Source organism: Notamacropus eugenii, chromosome 3, assembly GCF_028372415.1.
Source record: "Notamacropus eugenii isolate mMacEug1 chromosome 3, mMacEug1.pri_v2, whole genome shotgun sequence".
In the NCBI taxonomy this organism is placed as follows: Eukaryota; Metazoa; Chordata; class Mammalia; order Diprotodontia; family Macropodidae; genus Notamacropus; species Notamacropus eugenii.
Genome location: NC_092874.1, coordinates 127939703 through 127965016, shown reverse-complemented (window position 1 = coordinate 127965016; position 25314 = coordinate 127939703). Strand labels below are relative to the sequence as shown.

The window sequence follows — 25314 nt, the reverse complement described above, 5'->3', positions numbered from 1 at the left end:
TGTGAAATGATTTAATGATGAGCCAACCAGCTTGGACTGGGAACAAACCTGAAATGTTAAGCTTGACACCAGGCTCTGAGCAGCAAAGCTGGGACAGCAAAAAAAGAAAAAAAAGAAAAAAAGCAAGTCCATTCATTCATTCAATTTCTTCAAGTTGCTTTTATTGAGTATTTATTGTGTAATGGTCATACAAATACTCTGCTTTCAGGCAGCATGTGACACTTTTATGACTTCTTTCTCTGCCCCTGTCAGTGATACTGATATTCATTTTAAACCTATATTCCTTTGTATAAAAGTGGGAGGATATTGAGAATTTGCCAGAGACCTTGGACTCCACTAGGAAGAGTCTATTCTAATTAGTTAGCTTTATTTCTCCACATACATACCTCTTCCCAGGCAGTATTTAAATGACTGTTGCTGAATCATTTCAGTCCTGTCTGATTCTTTGTGTCACCATTTGGGATTTTCTTGGCAAAAATATTAGGACAGTTTGCCATTTCCTTCCCCAGCTCCTTTTACAGATAAGAAACTCAGGCAAAAAAAGGTGAAGTAACTTGCCCAGGGTCACACAGCTAGTAAATGTCTGAGGTCACTTTTGATTTCAGATCCTCCTGACTCCAGGCCTGAAACTCTATCCACTGTGTGACTTAGATGTCATTTAAATGGTACTGCAAGGTTAACAAAATTATTACAATAGGCAGAGGGTATTTATAACTCTCTTCTCTTATCTATCAAATCATCTTTATCTAGAAGTATATTTAAATGATCTCTGTCCCACCTTCATGTGTCCATCTGCCAAACACAAGTAAGAATTTCCTTCCTGGCTTTTGCCTCTTATAATGAAGGCAGCTCCATTGAGTCTACAGTAGACAAAGCTTGAGGGAGTCAGTTCTTACAGATAGGAATTTTGGCAGACAGGAATTTCAGAATCTGAAGCAGTATAGAGCCCCTGTGATTGGGTGGAACCCCAATTTACCATGCCAGAGTATTCTGGGCATCAGAGAGAAAGAGAGCAGGCAGTCTTCCACAAATTATCTCCTTTTCCCTATTTCTCTCTGATTTCCAAACCCTTCCCCCTTTTGACCTATTGTCTTGGAAAATCGAAAGTGTGCCTTGGAGTTACTGATGTTTTCTCTGCTAGTCTTTCACAGTTAAGTATAAAGTAAGGTCAACAATAAACATTGGAATGAGAACCTTTGCTCTGAAGATTAAAAGCCACTTCACTCTTGTGGGTTTATATTAATCCTGACAACATCTGTGAGAATTTTTTAAAATAAGAGCAAACCTTATAGTTTGGTTGTTCCTGACCAGATCTACGATTTTATTAGTGTTTTGAACACCTGAGAGGAAATTCTTTGACCAGTGCATACTGGCACTTTCTAGTCTTAGAAAGTTGCCTGAGGTCAAGCTTAAGTCACTTGCTCAAGGGCATACAATCAGGATTAGACAAAGGCAAGACTGGAATCCTGGTCTGCCTGTACCCAAGGTTAGTCCTGTATCTACTATGCCATGTTGCTTTTACTTCAAATAAAATTCAATATTAAATTCAATTGAGGAAGCCAGTTGGGTTGGGACCTTTCTGACTCCAAGGTCATCTCTCTATCCACTACACCACTTAGATTGTTGGCATCGTATGTATTAGATCGAATAACTAAGCAGCTGCACTGTCCCTCCCAAGATCCTGTTAAGAAATTTGTCTGTGGCCATGCTAGGACCACATTTTTGTTTTCAAAACTTTCAAAAGTTCTTGTTTTCAGTTTGAATCACTTCATTCCCAAACCATTTCTGCAATTCTTTCTTTTCCCTGCTTAATATCTCTTTTTTTCCTTTCTCTTACTTTGATTCTTTCCTTTCCATGTCTTCTACTGCCTTACTTCTCTTTCATTCTAATCTCAGTAAATAAAATTTATCTCATTTATATATATGTGTGTGTGTGTGTGTGTGTGTGTGTGTGTGTGTGTGTGTGTAATACATGTTTATAAATAAATAAAATAAAAAATAAAATAAGGCCAAAAAAATTCTGGCCTTATTTTGTGCCTGTCTGCACCAGAGCTCAAGATCCTAGGAACTCTTGGTAGTAATCTTTCCACCCAGCTCAACTCTCCACATCTGATCTGTTGTTCCATACCTTCCTACTCTCAGCTTTAACAATACACCAGGTAAACTGGCTTATCTGTCTCACCTAAAAAGAACCAAGGACCTGTCACAGAGGTAAGGAAAGAATGCTATGACTAGGCAGATTGGAGACTGGGGGATATTTCAATAGAATTCTAACTGACTGAAATTATCATGGGAAATGTGACTGATTATATTTTAAAAATCCCTTTCACTCTCTTTTAAATGATAGTCCCAAATGGAAATGAAAGGTAAATTACAGCTTGAAAAAAATAAAAAAGTTTTCTCCCTCCCCCTCCTCTTTACAGCACAGTGACTGATATTAGAGAGAGTAATTTGGCTGATGAATTAAGACCCAAGTGGGCATGATCTCATCCGAGCACGGTTTGAGAAATCCTGGGCCAATCACAGGCCTCCCTCATTGCAATTCATTTTAAAAAGAGAACATGAAGCAATTAAGAAAGGGGGGAAAAATAATGCATTCTGGATCCGTGTGCTACAAGAAAAACACTTATTATTTGACAGAGGCTGTGAAGAGCCTCGTGGCTCAGGATACATTCGTACTCCTACTGCTGCAGTGGTTTAAAACCACTCAAATTCAGATGAATATAAAAGCTTTAAGTGTCTCAAAATGTCTCCATCCAGAAACATATGGAGAAAAATGAGCCTGCCTACAGAGGAAGAGAAAGAATAGTGAATTTTTCTTTTGTCCCCTCACTAAAAAGGGGATAGAGAAAAGCGGGAAAATTATTTCAGTGGTCCTGTCTTTTATCAGGCAGCTGGGCTCAAAAAACTTTAATTCATTTTTGACTTCTTCTCCCTCTCACTCTCCAGTGAATAGTCAGCCACCAGATCCTTCTAACCTTTACTTCCTTTGTAATAGGTTTGACACTGGATTCTTATTTTATAGGCTCATTGCCACCGCCCTTTCCCCACCCCGAATTGTCACAATCCAGGCTTTCACTAGTCAGCAAAACAGCCAATAAGCATGTAAGGGCTCACACAGTTTGCTATGTACTAGGCCTTCCTCCTCTTGAGATTTAAAAACCCCAACCCTTTCATCATGTCCCTCCCCTGCTCAGGCAGTATGACTCCTGTGAATTCCATTGTTTTCAGAATAAAATCTAGAGCACACTCTTAAGCTTGATACCCAAGACCCTCAGAATCTGGCTCCAACCTTTCTTTGCAAATTTATATCCCACTATTCTGTAATATAACCCCCTTCCTCCATTCAAGCTGATCTGCTCACTTGTTCCAAGAACTTATTCCTATTTCTATGCACAGCTACTAAAGTGATTTTTCTAAAGCAGAGTACTCATGCTTCCTCTCTTCTAGAAGCTCTATTGCCTCCAGGAGAATATATCATGTCCACTGGCATTTAAAGTTCTTTATTTGCATTCTAGCTCCAGCCAGACTTTCCTAGCTAATTGCACATTATTACTTACATGGGTGGTGCAACTGATAGAGCACCAGACCTGGAGTCAGGAAGACCTGAGTTCAAATGTGGCCTCAGACACTTACTAGATGTGGGACCCTGGGCAAGTACCTTAACCCTGTTTGCCTCCATTTCCTCATCTGTTAAATGAGCTGGAAAAGGAAATGGCAAACCACTTCAGTATCTCTGCCAAGAAAACACCAAATGGGGTCCCAAAAGCTGACTGAAAGTGACTGGAGCATTACCTCCTACAAACTCTGTTTTCTAGCCAAAATAGCTTGCTAACACCCATCCACTAAATTCCATCTCCTGTCTCTTTACTTTTCAACGGGGTCCTACCTCTTTATGAGGGGCAGTTAGGAGGTACAGTAGACAGAGCACCAGTGCAGGAGTCAGGACGACTTGAGTTCAAATCTCCCCTCATACACTTGACACTCACTAGCTGTGTGACCTTGGACAAGTCACTTAACCCCAATTGCCTCATCCTGGGTCATCTCTAGTCATCCTGATGAATATCTGGTCACTGGATTCAGATGGCTCTGGAGGAGAAGTGAGGCTGGTGACATGCACAGCCCTCCCTCATTCAAAACAAAGTCACGTGCAAGTCATGTTATTATTTCTCTGATGGCATAGTCTGCTTTGGCAACGAAGGACGAACACATACACCTCTTTATGAAGTTCTTGGAACTTCAAACTCCTTTTCCAAATGGCTCAAGTTCAAACTCCTTGAAGATGCTTTCCTGAATTCTGCCAGTTAGGTGACCTAGAGTGCAGTATTTGGAGTCAGGAAGACCTGAGTTCAAATTCTGTCCCAGATACCTACTAGTGCTGTGACCCTAGACAAGCCATTTAAATTCACTTAGCCTCAGTTTTCTTATTTGTAAAATGGGAATAATCATACTACCAACTTCATAGGATTATTGTGAGGATCAACTGAAATTAACATTGAAGTACTATATAATGATTATTATTTCTCTATATTCTTTATTTACTTGTCTGTAACTGTTTTATTTCCTCAATAAAATGTAAACTCCTAAAGACAAGGGTCTATTTCATTTAGGCGTTTGTATCCCCAAAGCCTAACATAGAACCTTATACCCATTAGGCACTTAATAAATGCTTGTTATTAACTGATTGATTCACTCTCTAATTTTATTTTATGTATTTTATATTTTTTAAATGGAAATAAAAAACAAATTGGCCATCAAAAAATTTTATATCCCTACTTCTTCACCTTTCTGTGGCATACTAGTATTAGATGGAGTAATTTCATATTCATTTAACTACAAAGCCTCCTTATTCTTTAAAGCCCTATTTTCTTCCAATATGTCAGGTCAGAAAGAATGCTGTCAGTTTGTCTCTCCTCTCTCTGTGTGTCTCTATCTCTCCTGCTCTCTCTCTCTCTCTCCTTGTGTAGCATAAGTCCTACCCATATGACATTTTTTCATACCTTGAATTGCCGTTTAAATTTCTGTGTGCATGTCTTATTTTTCATCATAATTATAAACTCCTGGAGAGAAGAAACCATGATTTACTCTCCATCTCAGATTCCACAGTGTGCCCAGCACCATTTTGGCAGGTGCTCAATGAATACTTGTTTAATATATGAACAAACAGCAATTTATTTCATTTCTCTGGGCCACATCTTTCACATCTGCAAAATGAGGGTGTTGAATTAACCTCAAAGACCCTTTGAGCTCTAAATCCTATGATTCTACAGAAAACATAATAAAATTTGTAACTTCCCCAGGCAAAGCCCTAAAGACTTTTTTTTGTCATTAGATAAAGCAGTAGGTCTGGAATCAGGAAGACCTGTGTTAAAAATCCAGTCTAAGATACTTACTAGATGTGTAACCCTGGACAAGTCATTTGACTGCTGCCTGCCTCAGTTTCTCCAATTGTAAAATAAGGGTCATAATAGCACCCAGCTCCTAAGGTTTTTGTAAGCATCAAATGAGATGGTATTTGTAAAAGCAGTTAGCATAATGCCTGGGACAAAATAAGTGCTTTACTAAATGCTTCTTTCCCTCCCCACCACCATCATTTTCCTCTTTGCTCTCTCTCTCTCTCTCTCTCTCTCTCTCTCTCTCTCTCTCTCTCTCTCTCTCTCTCTCCTTGTACCTTGTTTTTTTAAGTTTATTGGCATATTTGGCTTTTACCTTACAAACAGTTACAAAATACCCCCCACTCCTTGAGAGGTCTCTTATAACAAAGTAAGACAGTTAAGCAAACCAGTGACCTCATCTAAAAGTGCACAAACATTCTACAGCTATAGAATGTAGAATCCTTCTTTCTTAAAATAATTAACTGATATTATTCTCTCCTACTCACCTCCCATTCCAGTGGAGAAAACAAGAAAAGAAAAACAAATTCCTTTGTAATAAATATGCCTAGTTAAGTAAAAAAAAAAAAAAAATAACCCCGTTGTCTGTATACAACAGTATTTCCATTTCATTCTTTACCCTAACTGTCACCTATCAGGAGACAGATAGCTTTCATCACCTCTGGAATCACTAGTGGTCTTTTTATTGATTGCATGCCTTATATGTTGGCTACCATCTGGCTTCTTAATGAACTTTTCAGTCTAATTTGGGATGGGGGGATTTTCCATTTCTTACATTTTATAAGTGTGGGGAACCTACGACCTTGAGGCTACTTGTGGCCCTCTAGGTCCTCAAGGGAGCCATTTGACTAAAATTTCAAAGACATTGAGGACCTAGAGGGCCACGTGTGGGGTCTTGAGGTTGCAGGTTCCCCACCCCTGTATAGCCATTTTCCCCTTTATCTTAGTGTTTTTATTATTATCTGATACAAGCTGTTATTTTAATTCTTATCAGACATTTTGATTGCTGCAATTCTTTAAAATGACATTTTTTTCTTTAAAAGCTTTTTCTTCACTCTTTCCTGCAGTAGTCTCTCCTTTATGCTTTCCCTCTGATTTCCTTTTACTTAGTCTTCCTCAGCCTCCTTTCTTTTTCCTAAGTAAGCCTCTTCAAACTTCGAAAAACACTCCCATCCCTGAGCTTCTCCCAACATTTACCATTTTCCTGCCTTGTCTTATTTTTCTTATCTTTCTATACCGACTCTTGACTTTATTCTTCTCACATTGTTAGTTCAGTGTCTCTAAATTTCCTCTCATTATATGCCTGTGCTTCCATCTATTATGTTCTCTGGTCTCTTTAACCTCAAAAACCCTGTATCAAGAGAATTTATTGTGAGGGGAAAAAATAATCAGCACAAAACAGCTTGCATGTTAACTAGGACTGGCCCATGACATCGGGCTGCTTTTCCCTGCCTGGTGATGCTTCTCAGCCTTGGTCACTTTATTTCTTCTTGCTTTTAATATGGACTCCCTTCACATGAACATCATTATATTAATTTCTTGGTTTTAATTGTCATATTTACAGTATCTCTCTGTTGAAGATCTCACATGCTGATCATCAGAAGGATTCCTAGAAGCAGCTCAATCTAAGAAAATATACAGTTATAATCCTAGATCTACCACATTGATTGATTTGGGGTAAACTCTTTGATTTTTGAGTGTTTATTTTTGTCATCTGTAAAATCGATTCAGAATTGAGACAATTGGTGAACTGGTTCAAATCTGGAGTATATTTAGGAGGAAAAAACAACTGGAACATAAAATATTTTTCAATTTCCTTGTAGTTCCACTGTAGAAGACCTATCCTGATTTTTTTTTACTTTCATTTGTAGAAGTACAAAGAAAGTCCAAGTTTTACAAAATGGAAACAAGAAAAAAGTACAAAATAATGAGGAAATAAGTAAAGTAAATGCTGAGGAAAGTACTGTTTGTTTGCTTGTTTTTAACTTGCAAGGAGAATAATCTTTAGCTTGGAAAAAACAGAACAAAAATGACTAATAGGAGATCTAAAACCAATATAAATAGTGAGATAGTAAGAGAGTACACACCTAGGTGCCCCTAATGAGTTCAGGTCATCAGGCCCAGATGAGTCACACTACAAAGCAGCAAAAGAATGATCAAATGTGCTCACTACAGGATCTTTGAGAGATCTTAGTGAATTAAGGAGGGATTGCAAGACTGAAGAAAAACAAATTTTGCCCTATTTTTTTAAAGAGAGAGTAAACAGTGTGTTTTCTTATAAGTCTTTCTTGCTCCCCATGTCTAGAATGCATCTCCTCTTCTGTCCCTGATTTTCCTAATTTTATCTTCCTTCAAGACAGCAACTCAAGTTTCATCTCTTCTCCAGTTTGCTCAAGGTTACTTCTCTTTCCCTCAACTTGCCTATCTCCTGTCATAGAGTCTATCCCTCCATACCCGAGATACACTTTCTTTCTGCATCTCCTCATGCCTGTTGAAATCCTCTTCCTTCTGTTGAGTATGTGTATAGGGAAGGGGAGAAAATGAGGTGGGAAGTCCCCATCAACCCTGTGGATAGGCATACTTGATTTATTCATATCAAATAAGGAGCAGATAACAGAGGAAACAGAGTATTAATATGTTAACACAATAGCTAGCCACTGGCCAGCTACTCTTTCCAACTCCATTAATGAAATTTCTTCTTACATCATAAAAGGATAACAGGGCATAGACTATTGGAAATGAACCTCTCCTCCCCCTGTCCACCTACCTACTATACTTTAATTACATATTTATATAACAGTTCCATCATGGAAACTGCCCTGAACTCTCATAGCTAAAATTGATCTCCATTTTTCCAATTATTTTTGGAATAGTTTGTCTCAATCTCTCTTTTGTTGTTATCACATTTTTCTTTGCATTATATACTTATCTGGCTATATGTTATATATTCCTTGTCCTTGATATTGTAAACTCTGTGAGGGCAGAGGCTATAGACATTGTTTCTTCCCCACCCCTACCCTTCATTTCCTCAATGCTTAGCCTGGTGCATTAAACACAATGGGTACTTAATATGTTGGTTGTTGTTATTGTCTCACGATATAGTTAAAAAAAAAAATTTTCAATTAACAAGCATTTATTTACTTTCCCATATATTCTCCCTCACCCCACACACACTGAAAAAAGAAAAAATGAAAAACAAGATCCTTTTAGTAAATATCCAGAATAGAAATTCCCTCATTGGCAAGAGTGCAGAAATCACACAATTATTGAGGAGAAACAAATATTTGCAAGGTCATGAAAACTGGAACATTCTATACAGGCTCAGAGAGGTAACCCACTATATTGGGGGGTTAAACCAAGCTCCTGGATTGGTATCCAGGTTGGTTGCCCCATCATGACTATAGTGGCCACTTTTAGTACCAAATTATTTTTTGCAATATGGGATTTAAAGAAATTGTGAGTACTAAAGAAAAGAAAGTTGAATGTGTTAATTAATTGAACTCTTTTGCATGAATGATGAACAGCTATTTGTTTCCACTAAAGATGGGATGAAAGGGTATGGACATAGGGAGGCCCTGGCATCCACTATGAAAGCATCGGATTGTCTTCTCTAAATATTTTAGAAAGATTTATAGGATCCTTATGAGGATAATTTCAGTACAGTATTTCTCACTGACAGGGAATTGGGTATTGCTCAACTGCTGAGTCCTAGTAAAATTTTACCAGATAAGAGTATTTCCTTCCAAAAGTCTTTCAAAACTCATAAACTTGAAAAACTGATTCTCCACAGACAAGGTCAATTATACCCAGATTCAATGTGGACAGGAATTAATTTTCAATTAATGTCTTGGATTAAAGGTAGCTGTGACCACACACTTTGGCAGGAAGGGTCTGCACAGACACTGAACCATAGCATGTTTACAACCAGGAGTCAATGAAAGATATTATTTTAGTGGTATCCTACAGTTATTCTCAATTCAATTAAACATTGATTGAATACCTGTGGTGTACAGAGCATTATGCTAGGTGCTAAGGAAATACAAAGATTAGATAGGATACAATCATTGCATTTGTGGTCCTTTCCTCTTAATAGATAATAAATATGCACAAATAAGTATCCTACAAAATAATATAGAAGTACATCAGAGAGCTATAGAAAGTGCTATATATGGTCTGATGGGGATAAAAAGTGTCATTTGATTGTAGTAGAGTACTACTTGGGAATAAAGGGGAGGTATAGATGCTTGAGATATTTTGGAGGTAGTTTTGATAGGACTTGATAGTAGTAGTTGAATAAGAAATAAGAAAATAAGAAAACATTAACAGCAAGGAGAGATTGAAGATAATAGCGAAGAAAAAAAGTAGATATGGGAAAGATTGACTTTGGCAAGACGGGCCACTTTTTGAGAGACCAGAATAAAGGAGATCACAAGGAATGAGAATGTTTTCTGAAGTGATTAAGGGAGAAGAAACAGCTCATAATTGATGAATTCTATTTTATCAGTAAAATAGGAGGTGAGATCTGCTGAGAGGGAAAGACAAGAAGAAGGCAGTAGGGTGGGTTTTTGGACAGGAGGTTTGAAATGGTTACTCTGGAGAATATGATATAATATGAGAACATAAAAAGTTTGTTGTATAGCAGTGAGGGCCCAATTGAAATTAGGTAATAAATCTGCAGCAAATAATGAGCTTGATTTTCACCAGGATCATCCACGAGCATGAAAAGGAATGGAGAAAGCAGAAGGGGAACCCAGGGTTGGGGTTAGCTTGAAATGACTGTGGACCAGAGTATTCAAAGGCAGTTGGTAGTGCAGGTTTAGAATGGTCTACGCTGGAATTAATATCTTTAAGAACAAAGTAAGGCCAAGTCATATGGGTGGTAATTATTTTGTTCTTAAGTAACATCTATACAAATTAAGGTACCATTGGCCACCTCCCAAACCAAGGCGGGGAAATATGTTCAGACAAAATGCTTATAATCTTGTACAACAAACAACTGACTTTTGAACTTTCAAACCCAGTTGTTAATTATATCAAGTAGATTTAGCTATAATCCCTTTGATTCTTCATGCCTCCCTCTCTCCTTTGCCTCCTAACTATGCCTGCTTCTTTCATCCTTTGCAGATGGATGTCTTCTTTCAGGCCACTGGACCCTGATGACTCAGGAGAAGAAAGTGAGGTTGGTGACAATGCACAGCCCTCCCTCCCTCAAGTCAAGTGCAAGTCATATCATCATCTTGATGTCATGGTCCTCTTCAAGAATGAAGGACAAACATAACAATTTCCTGATGACTGAAAAATCCTCCATCCTGATGTGCAAGGAAGGAAAGGTATCTTAACATTCAGTTCAGTGGTTTTGAAGACATGTCTGACTCTTCATGACCCCATTTGGGATTTCCTTGGCAAAGATACTGGAGTAGTTTTCCATTTCCTTCTCTAGTTCATTTTATGAATGAGGAACTGAAGCAAACAGGGTTAAGTGACTTGCCCAAGATACACAGCTATTAAATGCCTAAGCCAGATTTAAACTCAGGAAGAGGCATTTTCCTGCCTGCAGGTTTGGTCCTTAATCCATTGCACCACCTAGCTGCACCTAAATAAATTTTTGTTGTTGTTGAGTGCTTTCAGTCATGTCCAACTCTTCATGACTCCATTTGGGGTTTTCTTGGCAAAGATACTAGAGAGGTTTGACATTTTACACATGAGGAGCTGAAGCAAATAGGGTTAAGTGACTTGCCCAGGGTCACACAGCTAGTAAGTGTCAGAGGCAGGATTGCAATTCATGAAGAGTTCAGCGCTCTAATCCACTGCACCACCTAGCTGCCCATAAGTTATCACCCTGCAGGCACTAGACATGGCATCATTTGCTGGACAAATGTTACAAGTTAGACGATATTCTAAGTTTGTTATCCATCTTTCTTCTCTTCACAAAATCCCCAAGAAGCTCAAGGCAGTAGGAATCAGATTAGTAGGTCTACTTTTACAGTATTTGGGAAGAAGGGAAAAAATGGGAGATAACACCTGTTAATTATTTCCTATTTACCCTGTATATAAACTTGCTTCATATGGATTTGTTTGTGTGTTGTCTCCCCTATAAGATTGTAAATTCTTTGAGGAGAGGGACTATCTTTTGCCTCTTTTTGCATCCTTAGCCCTTAGCACAGTACCCAGCATCTAGTAGGGACTTAATAATTTTTTTTTGTTGATTGATTGATATTAATAGGGGAGGGTTGAAAGAAAAACAACAGCCCCTTCTTAACTTGCTAATTATACTAGCCAGCCATCTGACATCCTAGCAGAGTACTCAGGTTGGCATCAAGACACTTCTGTTTTGTGGCTAACTAGTTGTGTGACTTTTAGTTACTTAACTTCTCTGACTTTTCTTCCTCATCTGGAAAATTAGGGACTTAGACTAGATAATCTCTAAAATCTTTCCCAGCACCAACATTCATGAAAATGTACTTCAGGGTAGTCTCATCCTCTCAATTTAAAAAATTTTTATTTTTTCAGAATTTAATTTCATTCTTTCTCCTGATTAGCAAGTATTTATTTTCTTCCCCTCATTCTTCCCCCTCCCAAATGAGTAAAAAAAGAGCACACAAATGGAGATTTTTCCAAATGAAAGACAGAAGTAAATGAATCTACTTTAAAAAAAAATGTTAACCTCACTTTCCAGTTTTACTATGAACCCCTTAGGTTGGGACTGTCTTTTTCTGTCTTTTTCTTTTTTTTTTTCTTTTTTTCTCTGCTTGTTGCAGTGAGATTTCAAATAATATAGTCATGCAAAGAGCTGTGATATAGAGGATAGAGAACTGGGCTTGGGATCAGGAGGACCTGGTTGCAAGTCCTGGCTCTGACAGATATTGACTGTGTCATGTTGGGCAAACCACTTAGTCTTTCTGCCCCAACCAACTCTCTAAGGCTTTAAGTTGCAGATGAGGTGACCATATGCAGCAGTGGTGAGAATTTGACCTTTGAATGAAATCATGAATTGGGTTAAAAAATTGGGAACATTCATATTTCCTATAAATGCCTTGATTTTGCTTGAGAAACATATATACACATATTCTCCAGCCAACTAAGAGCAGGAGTTCTTAGCCTATTATCTAGGAACTTAAAATTTTTTGACACCTTTTTTTCTATATAATTGGTTCTTTCGTGATACTATGTATTTTACGCATTTAAAAAACCTTCTGAGAAGAGATCCATAGATTTCAACAGATTGCCAAAGGGATCCACAACACACACACACACACACACACACACACACATACAGAGAGAGAGAGAGAGAGAGAGAGAGAGAGAGAGAGAGAGAGAGAGAGAGAGAGAGATTAAAAACCCCTGCACTTGTAAGATGTAGCAGAAAGGTCTGTCTGTCCTGCCTCTGAACCCTTGAGAAGCCTGATGACGTTCTTCAGCTTAGCAGTGGATGAGGATTTCTAACTACCCTACTTTGCCTTTTTAACAGCCTTGAGATTCTGATTCTATCCAAAGAATCCATGATATCTATGGGCCCCGGGGGCCAATTGTAAGTAAAACTATGAAGTAGGTGAAGTTTTTCTCTTCAAATCCCTCATAACCACTTCAAGCACTCCATCTTCTGGAGAAAGTCCTCCCCAGTTAACATCTTATGCTCCCTTAGGAGACTTGTTACTGTTGTGTTTCCCTCCCATCCCACCATATGTCCCTTCCTACACCCATTAAAAACTTACCTGTCCCTAATTACACCCCCTCTCCCCTGAGTGGGTCTTTTTCTTCCAAGTGATGATGATTTGCTAATCTAACAAACTAATCCATGCTGACACACTAATGGGAGAAGAGCAGAGGAGAGGTCAGGTGGCTTTCTTCTCTTTTAGGTAATGAATGTGCTGTAATATTCCAAATTTTATCTCTAAAAGAGTGGCAAATGGCAAGATTTACTGTTCATACAGGAAGGAAAGGAAATACCATGGTAGCTGTGTAGAGAAGAGACTTTGGGCGGGAGGCGGTCTTGCAATACTCAAGTTACATAATATTATCACCCTAGTATTTAATAAGTTCGGGTCCATTTCTACAGGGCAAGACCATCTCCCTTAACAACTAGAAACCTCTTGTCTAAGCTACTTGGACCTTCCTAGGCTCCATAGCACTTCCATTAAAAAAGGTACAAGATCACTTGAGGACATGATGACAATAAATTTGACCTTACCTACAGCTAAGCCTGTATAAGCTATTTCCACTAAGAGTAAAGTATTAGAAGTTGACCATTAACAAGGGAGAGCTTGCATAACTGTTCCAAAGAAGGACGAATCTTGAGGAAGACTTTGGGTTTTTTTTTTTCTGACCTCTAAATAAGGGCAACATAATTTAGTAGAAAGAGTAGAAAACTTGGATTTGAATTCTTGTGCTGCTTCTTACTACCTATACAACCTTAGAATGGTCATCTCACCTCTCTGAATTAGTTTCTTTAAAATGGGAGGAGCTAGGTGATGAAGTGGGTAGAGTTTCAGAGTTAGAGTCAGGAAGACCTGAGTTCAAATTTGACCTTAGACATTTACTAACTGTGGGACCCTGGGCAAGTTACTTAACCATGTTGGCCTCAGTTTCTTCATCTGTAAAATGAGCTAGAGAAGGAAATGGCAAACCACTCATTTTTCCCAAGAAAAGACCAAACAGGATCATGAAGAGTTGGATATGACTGTAACTACTGAATATCTTTAAAATGAGAAGGTTGACCTCAAGTATTAGTAAGGTCCCTTCCAATTAGAAAACCTGATATTCCTCTCTGAAAGATAAGTAATCCTAAAATATTAAATAGCTAACCCCCTGTCTCTTTCTTCAGAGATGGAAGACCACAGATATAGAATATTATATGCACCGTCAGGCCTTATTAATGTGTTGTGTGGTTTTGGTGACTTGCTTTTTTTTAATTCATTCTCTAATTTTTTTTTTTAAACCAAGAATGGCTTGTAGGGGAGGGAGGGGAAGAGATGTAATCATAAAGGAAAGTGTGTAAAAGCATAAGGTTGCAATAAAAATACTCTCAACATATCTAAACAGTTCAGAGATTTTTTTCGCAGTAATCCTGACTATGATGGTTAGTGTGGGGCCATTTCAAGCTGTTTTTACAACAGTATAGCTAGCAGATGAAAAGCAGAACAAGCAGCACACCGGCTGATTATTTAGTCTACCTAAGTTTAGTTTCATGGTTATAGTTCTCTCTCTCTCTCTCTCTCTCTCTCTCTCTCTCTCTCTCTCTCTCTCACCCCCCTCCTCTCTCTTTCTCTGTTTCTGCCTGTCTCCATTCCTCTCTGTCTCTCTCAGGAAGGATGCTTACATTGTGTCTGTGAACCTCTATTGGCGTCAGAAAAACATTCAGTTCTACCTGAACATGTGGAGGAATCAATCCCCTCTACAATGTCACTAACCGATGGTCATCCATCCTCTATTGGAAAGCCACAGATGGAGGGAGCCCATCTAATATTTTGATAAAATCTTTGAAGGCAACTCATCTCACTTTGGGACAATTCTACTCATTAGTAACTTTTTCCTCAAGCCTAAACATGCTTTCCCAACTTCCAGCCAATGATCCTAATTCTGCCCAGTTGGGGTTCAGTTCCCATTCTATACAATTTAGGCTATCAAAAGAACCAGAGAATTGTTTAGTTTGAGACCACTGAAATTTATATTAACTTGATCTGCATCTACTTGAATGGCATACTTTCAATGTTACATTCTTTCTTGTTTTTGAGACAAAGGATCTCTTTAAAAAAATACACTAAAAAGGCACTCTCTTTTAAAAAATGTACTGCTTTCTTTGTAAGTCACTGTAAGACAATATTCTGTGAGTTTAATTAGTGGCTGATTGAATGATTAAATATGCTTTTAAAAGTAGCCAAAAATGAAATTACTTTATTGTACAAGGAAAAAGCCTTTCATTACCATTAATTGAGTTTTAACAAATGTCTTGATTGGAAGAGAAGGCAAAAGGAAAACATTTCATCAAATGCCACCTGATTTCATGCCTTCACTTTCCACAAGGGCCATGTTCATTATAGCCAAGGTTCCATAGAAAAGCCAATAGTACTCCATATACCAATTATGTATTTTCTAAGAAAATAATTTTGCTTCAAAACAAGTACTTTATTTACTTGTCTTCTTTTTCAAAGGGTTTGGATCAAATATTTCCCGGAAGCACTTGAGACTAAAAAGAGCAATCAATTTTTCAGACATATCAGTAAGTCAAAGGTTATACGAGGCTGAGTAGGGCCCAGAGACAGTTTTGCTTTGTCATGACTGGTTTTAGCTCTTGTCTACTTTTTTCCCAAAATAGGTGATATTGAAAGAGACTTGAAAGTAGGGAAGAAGTACAGAGATCACTCTTTTCTTTAAAACTTTTTTAAATTAACAAGTATTTATTTTCTTTCTCCCAACTTACATAACCTTCTTACTAAAAAACAAAAATAAAACAAAACAAAAACCCTTAAGAATCTCAAAAGAAACATGGAGAAAAAAAGTGTGGAGACTAAGCAGTTTCAGATTTCATACTGCAGTATAAATTTTGTGCTATTCTATAAAATAGTAATCCTAACGATGACTTGGTACTGGTTAAAGGATAACAAGGTTGATCAGTACCTGAAATTCAATAAACACAAAAACCCCAGTTACTGGGTTAAGAATTCACTATTTGACAAAACTTCTGGGAAAAGTCAAAATCAGGCTGGCAGAAATTAAGTTTAGACTAAGACCTCATACCGTATATCAAGATAAATTTCAAATGGATAACTTGAACATTAAAAAGTGGCAATATAAAAAAATGAGAAACATAAGGAAGAAATATTCTCCCAGATCTGTGATGAAGGGATGAGCTCATGACCACACAAGAAAAACAGAGGCTCACAAAAGACAAAATGGACAATTTTATTTACATATAATTAAAAAAATATTTTTTTTACAAATAAAACCAATGCAGCTAAGATTTAAAAGGAAATAATTAGCTAAAGAAAAATATCTTTACAGTGGTTCTTTGATAAAAGTTTCAATTCCAAAATACACAACTTGTTCAGATTTATAAGAATAAGGGTCATTCCCCAATTGACAAATGGTCAACAGAAATTTCTCAGGTTAGAATTCCCTTTTGATGAAAATATTCCAAACATAAAAGACTATATCTTACTTACTTTCAAAAACAAACATAAATAAAATCCATGATTCTTTCAGTGCTAATTTGGACTATAATTCCTTTATGCCTTACTGGATATTTGTGTGAGTTGCTAAAATCAAAAGAAATTCATTGCATGATGGGCAATCCCTTGGTAAGTAACTTTTCCAAGCAGTACCAGGTAGGTTCTCATAGTTTTCTCTGGTCTTTAAATCTTTTCCAGCTCAAGAAGATGGGCCATCTGGCTGAGTCAAGAGAGGTTTATCTCCCCAAAGTTTAGCCAATTAGTGCTAAACTATTTTGATTAGTGCAACTCATGCCCCCATCCACTCAAATGCAAAGAAGGTATGATTAACATTGATGATGGGATCATATACTCACAGGACTGCTCTTCTAGTCTAAATCCCTCACATTACAAGTAAGCAACTACACACACACACACACATACACACACACACACACATACACACATTAAAGTGACAACTCACATCACGTAAATATTAAGTAACAGAGTCAAAATTTGAACACAGGTCCTATGACTCCAGGAGGCAGTCAGTGGCTCAATGGATAGATAGAGCACTGGGCCTCAGGAAGAACTGAATTCAAATCCAGCCTCACATACTTCCTAGCCATGTGACCCTGGACAAGTCACTTAACTTCTGATTGTCTGACAAAATGGACCAAGTGGAGAAGGAAATAGCAAACCACTCCAGTATCTTTGCCAAGGAAACCCCAGATGTGGTCACAGAGTTAGACATGACTAAAACATCTGAACAAAACAACAACCTGTAATTCCAAAACTCATGCTTTTTCCACTTTGCCACACTAAGAAATGCCTGCACTTATGATACCATACACTTTATTTATAGCATATCTCTTTATGAAAGAGAAAGTGCTTTATGTTTATTTAGCATTTTCTCATTAAAAGAGAATTCTACTTCCAAAACTTCATTTTTATTTTTCCATGCATTTCAAAATCTCCTACCTTTATTTGAGATAGAAAACAACAACTAAGTTGGGTCAGGGCAAACCAAGATAACCTCAGGTCTCTTGCTTTTCAGGTATCTCTGGGTCAGTTTGATTATTCTTTTAATTTTCAAATAATTACACTTAAAAACAAAACAATGCTGAAGTGGAATGGTCTATGAATTAGAGTGGAATCTAACTTGATTAGGATATGGTATTGTGATTAATTTTTTATTAATTAAAATTAATTTATTAATTAAATTAATTGCAATTAATTTAAGTAAGGAATAACACTATTTTCCAAAGTAATTTCGCTCTCGGTGTCTCATTTAATCCTCCCAACTGGATGACAAGTAGTGTACTTGCTGTGCCCATTTGCCATGTAAAGAACAGAGCAGTAATGATTCACAGTGAAGCTTTATAAACATTTTCCTCACAACAGCCTTGCGAAACAGTGTAATTATTAGTATCCCCATTTTGCTGCCACTTTACCCAATTTACAGATTAAAAAAAGAGACTCAGATAACTTGAGTAACTTGACTATGGTCACATAGTAACTAAGCATCAGAGCTGGCACTAGAATTTATGTATCAGCTCTAAAGCAGAGCATTTTCCTTAAAGAATAGGAGTTAAATCTGACTAAAAGATATTTCCTGAAAGTTACCTTCTCAATTCATCTCTGCTTTTAGCTTATTGTCATTGTTTTCTCTATGTTCTCACAAAATTTTAATGAAGACAAAAACTTGGTTAATTGAACATTTAGTTGAGCTGCTGTGAATCAAAATTATCTTCTCATAGAGGTAATATTAATCACTAAGAAGTAAAAAAATGGATAAAGTCCGATGATCCAAGTAAATCTTGACTTCAAACTCTTACAATTTCAGCACATTCAAATTTGAGCCAGGTAGATCATGCAATGAAAACACAGGATAATGGAAACTAGTCAAGAAATTAATCAGTACTACTTTCTCATTATTCACTTACTTTACTTCGGATTACTAAAGGCAGTGGCAATAAAAGCAGCAGAGTGAGGATGATGAGGATAAGCCTGCGATAAACCAAGATGGTGTTGAGAAGCTTCATTGCTGTAAGCAAAGACCTTCAATTTCTCATATGAACTGTCTAAAAAAAAATGACAGCAGACATTAAATAACCAACCTGGATTAATATTTCTCTAGTCTATCATCTTGAGTCATTACAACACCATGGCCAGCATTAGTTAACATTAAATCTGATTTTTTATTGCTTTAGTGCCTCTACTAATATGCAAAGAAAAGCAAACAGCGTCTCAGTGAAACTGAAAGATAGTCCGAACTAATAGTGTCTATTAAAGGCCTTTAAAGAATGATAAGGTTTTCTCCTTGTTCCTGTCCCTTCCCCCAATGCCAGTATAAAAATATTTTGACACCAAGTAGAAAGCAGCTTTTTTTACTAACATGAAAAACTAATTCTACTAAGGTGTTAATGAACAGTCAGTATGTTACCTCTTCCTCTGGACAGCAAATTTAAATTTAAAAAAAAATGTTCTATAGATAAAGTCTTAAACGTTCTATAACCAACATTCATTTAGCTAATATTTCTTACAAACATTTATTAATTTTCTACTTCACAAGGAGCACTGATAGATATAACTTTATTTAGAGATATTTGGAACAAGTAGGTTTGGTTTTGGGGGTGGGGAGGCATTTTTCTGGGATTTTTTTGCAGAGGGAGGCAATTAGTTCTCCTAAAATAATCCTTTTAGGCAGACAGTTTTACCTATGTGTAAGCTTAGCTTTATGCATGGATTTCAGGGTTCTTCCATTTAGGACGATAAACCTGACAAGTGAGTACTTATTATTATCCCCATTTTACGTATGAGGAAACTGAGGCAAAGTGATTTTCCAGGTTCACAAATAGTAAGCATCTAAGGCAATATTTGAACTCAGAGCTTCCTGAATACAAGTCCAACACTCTATCCACTGTGCCATTTAACTCTTAGTTCATGAGTCCCAAATAAAGTACTTACTTTTACTAGTCAGCAGAGGACACAATTAGGCATTTAATGAAATAGCATAATAAGAAAGGTAGCAATTAACCCTATTCCTCAGAAACCTGAGGCAGACATTCCCATACATGTACACACCATCCGTGGGAAGAGAAAACACACATGAACACATAATAAATAAATAATAAAAGAGAGCATGTATATAGTACATGCTATGTGCCAGGCACTACTGTGGTTTTTAAGCATTTTACAAATATTATCTCATTTGATCCTCACAACAACCCTGGGCAGTAGTTGCTATTATTATCCCCTTTTTATAGATGAGAAAACTGAGGCAGAGGTTGAGTGACTTGCCCAAGGTCATACAGTCAAAATTTATCTGAGGCTAAATCTGAACTCAAGTCTTTCTGACTCTTAACACTCTATCCACTGCACCACCTAACTGACTACACGTATGCCCAGGGGACACATATGGAACAGTAACCAATTCCATTAACACTGCAGGGCTGCCAAAGTCATCATGCTGTTTTCACCTGTCTCTGCTGAACCTATGACTTCTGCTACATCCACTATGATAGCTATATTACTTCTACTAGAAACAGACATACCTCCACTAGCCTTCATGTGGCATCATTTCCTCTATTTCTTACTAGCTTCAGTTTGAGTCCATGGCTCTTAAGGAGAGCGGACTCTGCCATGCCCTTTTAGCTCAAAGTCCTAAGGTTTTCCACAATTAGATAGTAGAATTAATAGAATTATAGAGGTTAAGGTGGTAGAGTGGACAGAGTGCTATGCCTGTTCGCCTTCAGATGTTTTCTAACTTTATAATCCTGGGCAAGTCACTTCACCTCAGTTTGCCTCAGTTTCTTCAATTGTAAAATAGAGATAATAATAACACTTGCTTCTCAGGGTTGTTGTGAAGATCAAATGAGAAAATATTTTTAAAGCGTCTGTTACATAACAAGAACTAAATAAGGACTTACCAAAGTCTTTCTTAGAAAGAAAAAATAACCTTTCAAGCTTCCCCCTCCCCCTCCCCCTCCCCTGCCAAGAATTATTCTTCTCAGAGTCCTGGCTACAAGACTACATGCCAAGCTCTTGAGAGCACTGAGTAGAGTCCTGCCTAAATAACGAGTACCTCCAGGCTTGTCTCACTGAATGGGCACTGCCTCAGTAAAACAGAAACCTGGGGAAAAGCTTAGCTGGAAAAGGCCAAGGTCTCTCACTGCATCCAGAGCCATCTCCAGTCATCCTGATCTCTATCCTGCCACTGGACCCAGATGGCTCAGGAGGGGACAGTGAGGGTCATGACTTTGCAGAGACCTAAATCCAATTCACTCACAAGTCATGGCATCACCTTCCTGATGTTACAGTAGTCTTTTATAATGAAGGGCAAAGAATCACAGTCTTTGCAATCACATTCCTGGTCTTGAGGGGCTTGAGGATTTTTCTCCTTGAAGAACTACTTCTACCTCACCTCAGGGTGGCCATTCCCTCCCTCTCCACCCCCCCCCCCCCCGCCCCCACCTCCCTCCATGGCCAGGCTCTGCATAGTTTGCTTTAGCTCTAAAGGCCAGCCTCCTGACCAGACTCTCAGAAAGCCTCCCTCCACACCCACCCAATGCTTCTCAGTTCTAAAAGGTCTTCCAAGTTGTTGAGTGGGCAGGAGGAAAAGTATAGAAACAATACAATCTCCAGGGGATTAAATCAGTCATACTGCTGCCTTTGTTATGTATTTGTAGCCACAGAAGCCAAAAATCTTTTCAGGCTTTAAATTCTCAGATGAAAGCATTGAGAATTTTTGTGGGGGTGTTGGTGTGAAGGTGGAGTGGGGAGGGAACATTTTGAGCTGCTCATAGAGAGATCCATCACATTTACCTGGTACTTTATTCTTGGCCTCCAGACTTTGCTCTGTGGTACTGATTTAGGCTTAGCACTCTCAGCATGAATCAGTCTGTCCTCTCCTCCCCTTTTCTTCCCCCACAACCTTGTTTTGGGCAAGCCCCCCCCCCCCCCTTGAGTATCTAATTTCTAATTATAAGTGAACATGACCTGACTTTCTGAATCTGGAGAAAGTAAATGGGTGATACTTCAGGCACTGGTAAGCCTTATATAAGAAAGCATTTTCTCTCAAAATTTAAATTTACAGTAAGCAGTCAGGGAAGCATGCTCCATAACAGAAAGAAAGCTTAGGAGTCAGAGGGTCTGAGTTCAAATCCTACCTCTGAGGCCTTCAGTCAAGAAAGGAGGGGAACTAGAAAGATTAAGACTTAGTTCTCAGCACATTTATATATGAGATCATGGTTAGCTTACAGGACTTCTATGAACACGTCTATTTTCCCAGTTTTAAACTCTTCTGCAGAATCATGAAATCTGACTTGGCATATGAATTCATTGAACTACAGAATTAGAACTCAAAGGTCCTCTGGTCAAACGTCATGCTGAAAACCATGAAAATTCCTTTGAACCTCCCTGATAAATGGTCATGCAGCCTTCTTCTGGTGACCTGAACTGACTCACTGCTCCCCCAAGGTAGGCATATTGGATAACTCTGTTGGTTAGGCTTTTTGGGGGTCTTTCATTGAACCAAAAATGTCCTCTCCAAATTTCTTCCCATTGGTCCAGGTCTGCCTTCCAGAGCAAGGTAGAACAAATATAATCCATCTTCCACACAACAAATTTTTAAATATTTGAAGAGAATTGTTATCTATTTGCCAAACCTCTTCTTCAGAGGGCATATTCCTACATTCTTTAACTCATCTTCACAAGACATTGTTTCCAGTCTCCTCAACCTTTAGATTACTCTATGATCACCCCAGCTTGGCATCAACCCTTCTAAAAAGTACTACTTAAGGTGGACTGAACACCCTAGAGGTGGCACCCCTAGAGCAGAAGAGAGTAAGCTCATCTCTTTTCCTGTTCTGAGCACTATACAGCTATCCCTTTCCACATCACAACTTTCCCCATTGAAGTTTCAATATATCATGGGTTGGCATAAGAAACTAAATGAGAATTGTTTGGGAGTTTTGCAGAAGCTGCAGACACGCAAAGGCCAGCAGACAATACAGAGTCAAAACATCATATTTGTGATGTCGTTGGTCCTTTTCAAGAATGAAGCATGAACAACAATTATGGAAGGCAAAATCGAGACCATGGTTAAATGATTTACCTGAATTCTTACCACAGTGCCAGAATTCAGACTGGAGTTTAAGTCTGGGGCTATCTGCCATAATATGCCAAACAGGAAAATATCAGCTACTGTCCTTCATTCTGGACAGTCTCCTTTCTGTCTGCTGCAGGGATTTCCACCTTAGTGCTTTTGGTCTTCTATAGGACACATCCTTACTATCTATCCATATTATGTTGGGTTTTTTTAAGATGTTTCAAATTCTCTTCATGAAGGCTTGCTGATACTTCCCACCCACGCCGGTCCCACTTGTCTTCATGTACTACGTACTGTCTTCAAACTATGTTTTGGTGTGTACTGGTATTCTCTCTTGTTTCATCTTCTGTTTCATGTATGTATGCATTAGGTCCTCAGCTCCTTTCAAACCTTTTCTATTCTTCGGTCTAAAATATAAGGCGAATAGTAGGCACTAAATAAAATGCTGATTGAATAAAGATTCTCTATATACTTATCCCGCAACCATAAAAAGTTTGGACCACTTAGTTCAGTGGGTTAATGCAAGGTAATATGCAGTATCCATTTAGATTTCCACAAAGAAAAACTATTTTATAGTTAAAAATATACCAGTCCTCAACCAGCTTTCTTTTAAATGAACACCATTGATCCTCCATGTTTTCCTTCCTCTCTGGGATTTATTCCTGACTCTCTGGACATCACTGTCCCCTATATCACAACATCCTTCTCAACTAGGAAATTAATAAGGCCATAATAAGGCCACTGGGGCCTTATCACCCTGGAATGTCCCTAAACCCTTTCAATCCCTCCCTCTGATTGGTCAATTTCCCCTGTAGCTTTTATTTTGTATCCAGAGCAGCCATGCTCATGCCTTCATTCTGTTTCTACTCTCAGAACGTCTTTCTCCCCCATGTATCCCTCCCCCCCATATTGGTATGTTCTCTCTACCTCTACCACTCCCACCCTCTTAGTTCTTTTTATATGTGTTATTTCCCCCTATTAGAATTTAATTCCTTTAAGACAGGAACTAGCTTTATTTATTCCCAGTGCTTAGCACTATGTCTAGCATTTAGTGTTTTAATAAATTCATCTTGACTTGATCCTTAGGGTAATGAGAATTCCAAATCAGCCTCTACTACTCAAACCTCAATTCTTTTGGTAATTTTTCTCTGAAATCATATGAGGAAATATTAAGTTACTTCAGTTCTGGAGAAATGGAAGTACATACATGACCCTGCGCAGGCTAGTAGGGTGTTAGTTAATTGCTAAATTCTCCCATAATCTGAGTGATAAACAAATTTGAGAAATGGGATTTAAAAAATGAACATAGAATGTTCTGTACACTTCTCAAGACTTGCAGCAACGATTTACACTCCTGTTAAGTTTCTTACAGGAGGCTAGGAGGCACAGTGGATAGAATGTAAGGAGTGGAGTCAGAAAGACTCGTCTCCCTGAGTTCAAATCTGGCCTCAGACACTTACTAGCTGGGTGACCCTGAGCAAGTCCTTTACCCTGTTTACCTCAGTTTCCTCATCTGTAAAATGAGCTGGAGAAGGAAATGGTAAACCATGTCAGTATCTTTGCCAAGAAAACCCCAGATGGGGTCATGAAGAGTCAAATCCAACTAAAAAACAACTGAACAACAACAGTAGTTTCTTAATAATGATCCATTAGTCATTGGCTTATTATAAATTACATCATACTTCCTTATCCTTGTAAACTCTATGAATATGCATTAATATTATGAATATGTATAAATCTAATGAATTTATATTTTAATGAGCTCCTCTTTTTAGACTATAAGAATGCTTTGTATTCTGCAATGAATATCCTTGGCTACTGAGGAGCCTTGGATTTATTGGCAATTGATGGCTTTGCTAATAAATTGATAATATTCATAACTTTGTGCCTCAGTTTACCTTTATTTTTCACAGAACAGTAACCAGGTATAGATGACAATTCAGTACTGCCTAATCTCACAACTGTAGAAATGGCTCTGAATGTAGGTTTTATTAAAAGTGGGTCAGCAATGTTATTTTCATATATGAAATATATCAGTTACAAACTCCCATTTTCATCTTATTAGATTCTTTGAGTTCAAATTATATACTAGGTTGGCTGAATAGCTGGTGAAGAATAACATGAATTGAAAAGGTCACAGTAGATAGAAAACAAGAGGCATCATGGCAAAGTGATTGAGAGTTAGTCTTGAGACTCAGAAAGACCAACTTGAAGCCCCATCTCTTATATATACTGGCTATGTGACACTGAACAAATCACAACTTCTCAGTAGGCAACTCTATAAATATGGATTATGGGTGACTCAATCTGTATTAATAAAGAGAATTCCCTATAATCAGGAAATCACAGGTAGGTCCAGTCTCCCCAAAAAAGGGCAGAAAAGATTTTTCTCCTGACAGTACTAGGGCAAAAGTCACTTGAAGCAGAACCCAGAAATAAATTTTATATTCTAATAACTTTCATGAATCTCATATTTTTGAGATATTAATCTATGAAAAGGAAACAAGTTTCACATGTGGAGTCCAGTAACTGCTTTTTTTTTTTTTAATATAATAAATATGACAACTAACATTGGTTTCCTTTCCTTACACTGCGACATCTGATCTTAACTTTGGACTGATAACATAATTGATCAAAAGATCTGACATTTAACCTTTATGGCTCT

At 37.8% G+C, this 25314-nt stretch overlaps 1 protein-coding gene across 2 annotated transcripts in view; it reads right to left on the bottom strand.

Annotated features, from left to right (window-relative positions):
- The window catches only part of SLC13A1 (solute carrier family 13 member 1), a 79175-nt gene extending 60539 nt beyond the window's left edge, over window positions 1–18636 (bottom strand). For both annotated transcript variants that reach the window (XM_072652865.1, XM_072652867.1), the window contains exon 1: window positions 18484–18636. In XM_072652865.1, the coding sequence (XP_072508966.1) occupies window positions 18484–18582 (99 nt within the window). In that variant the 5' untranslated portion in view covers window positions 18583–18636. The remainder of the gene's footprint in view (window positions 1–18483) is intronic.
- Between the last annotated feature and the right edge of the window lie 6678 nt (window positions 18637–25314).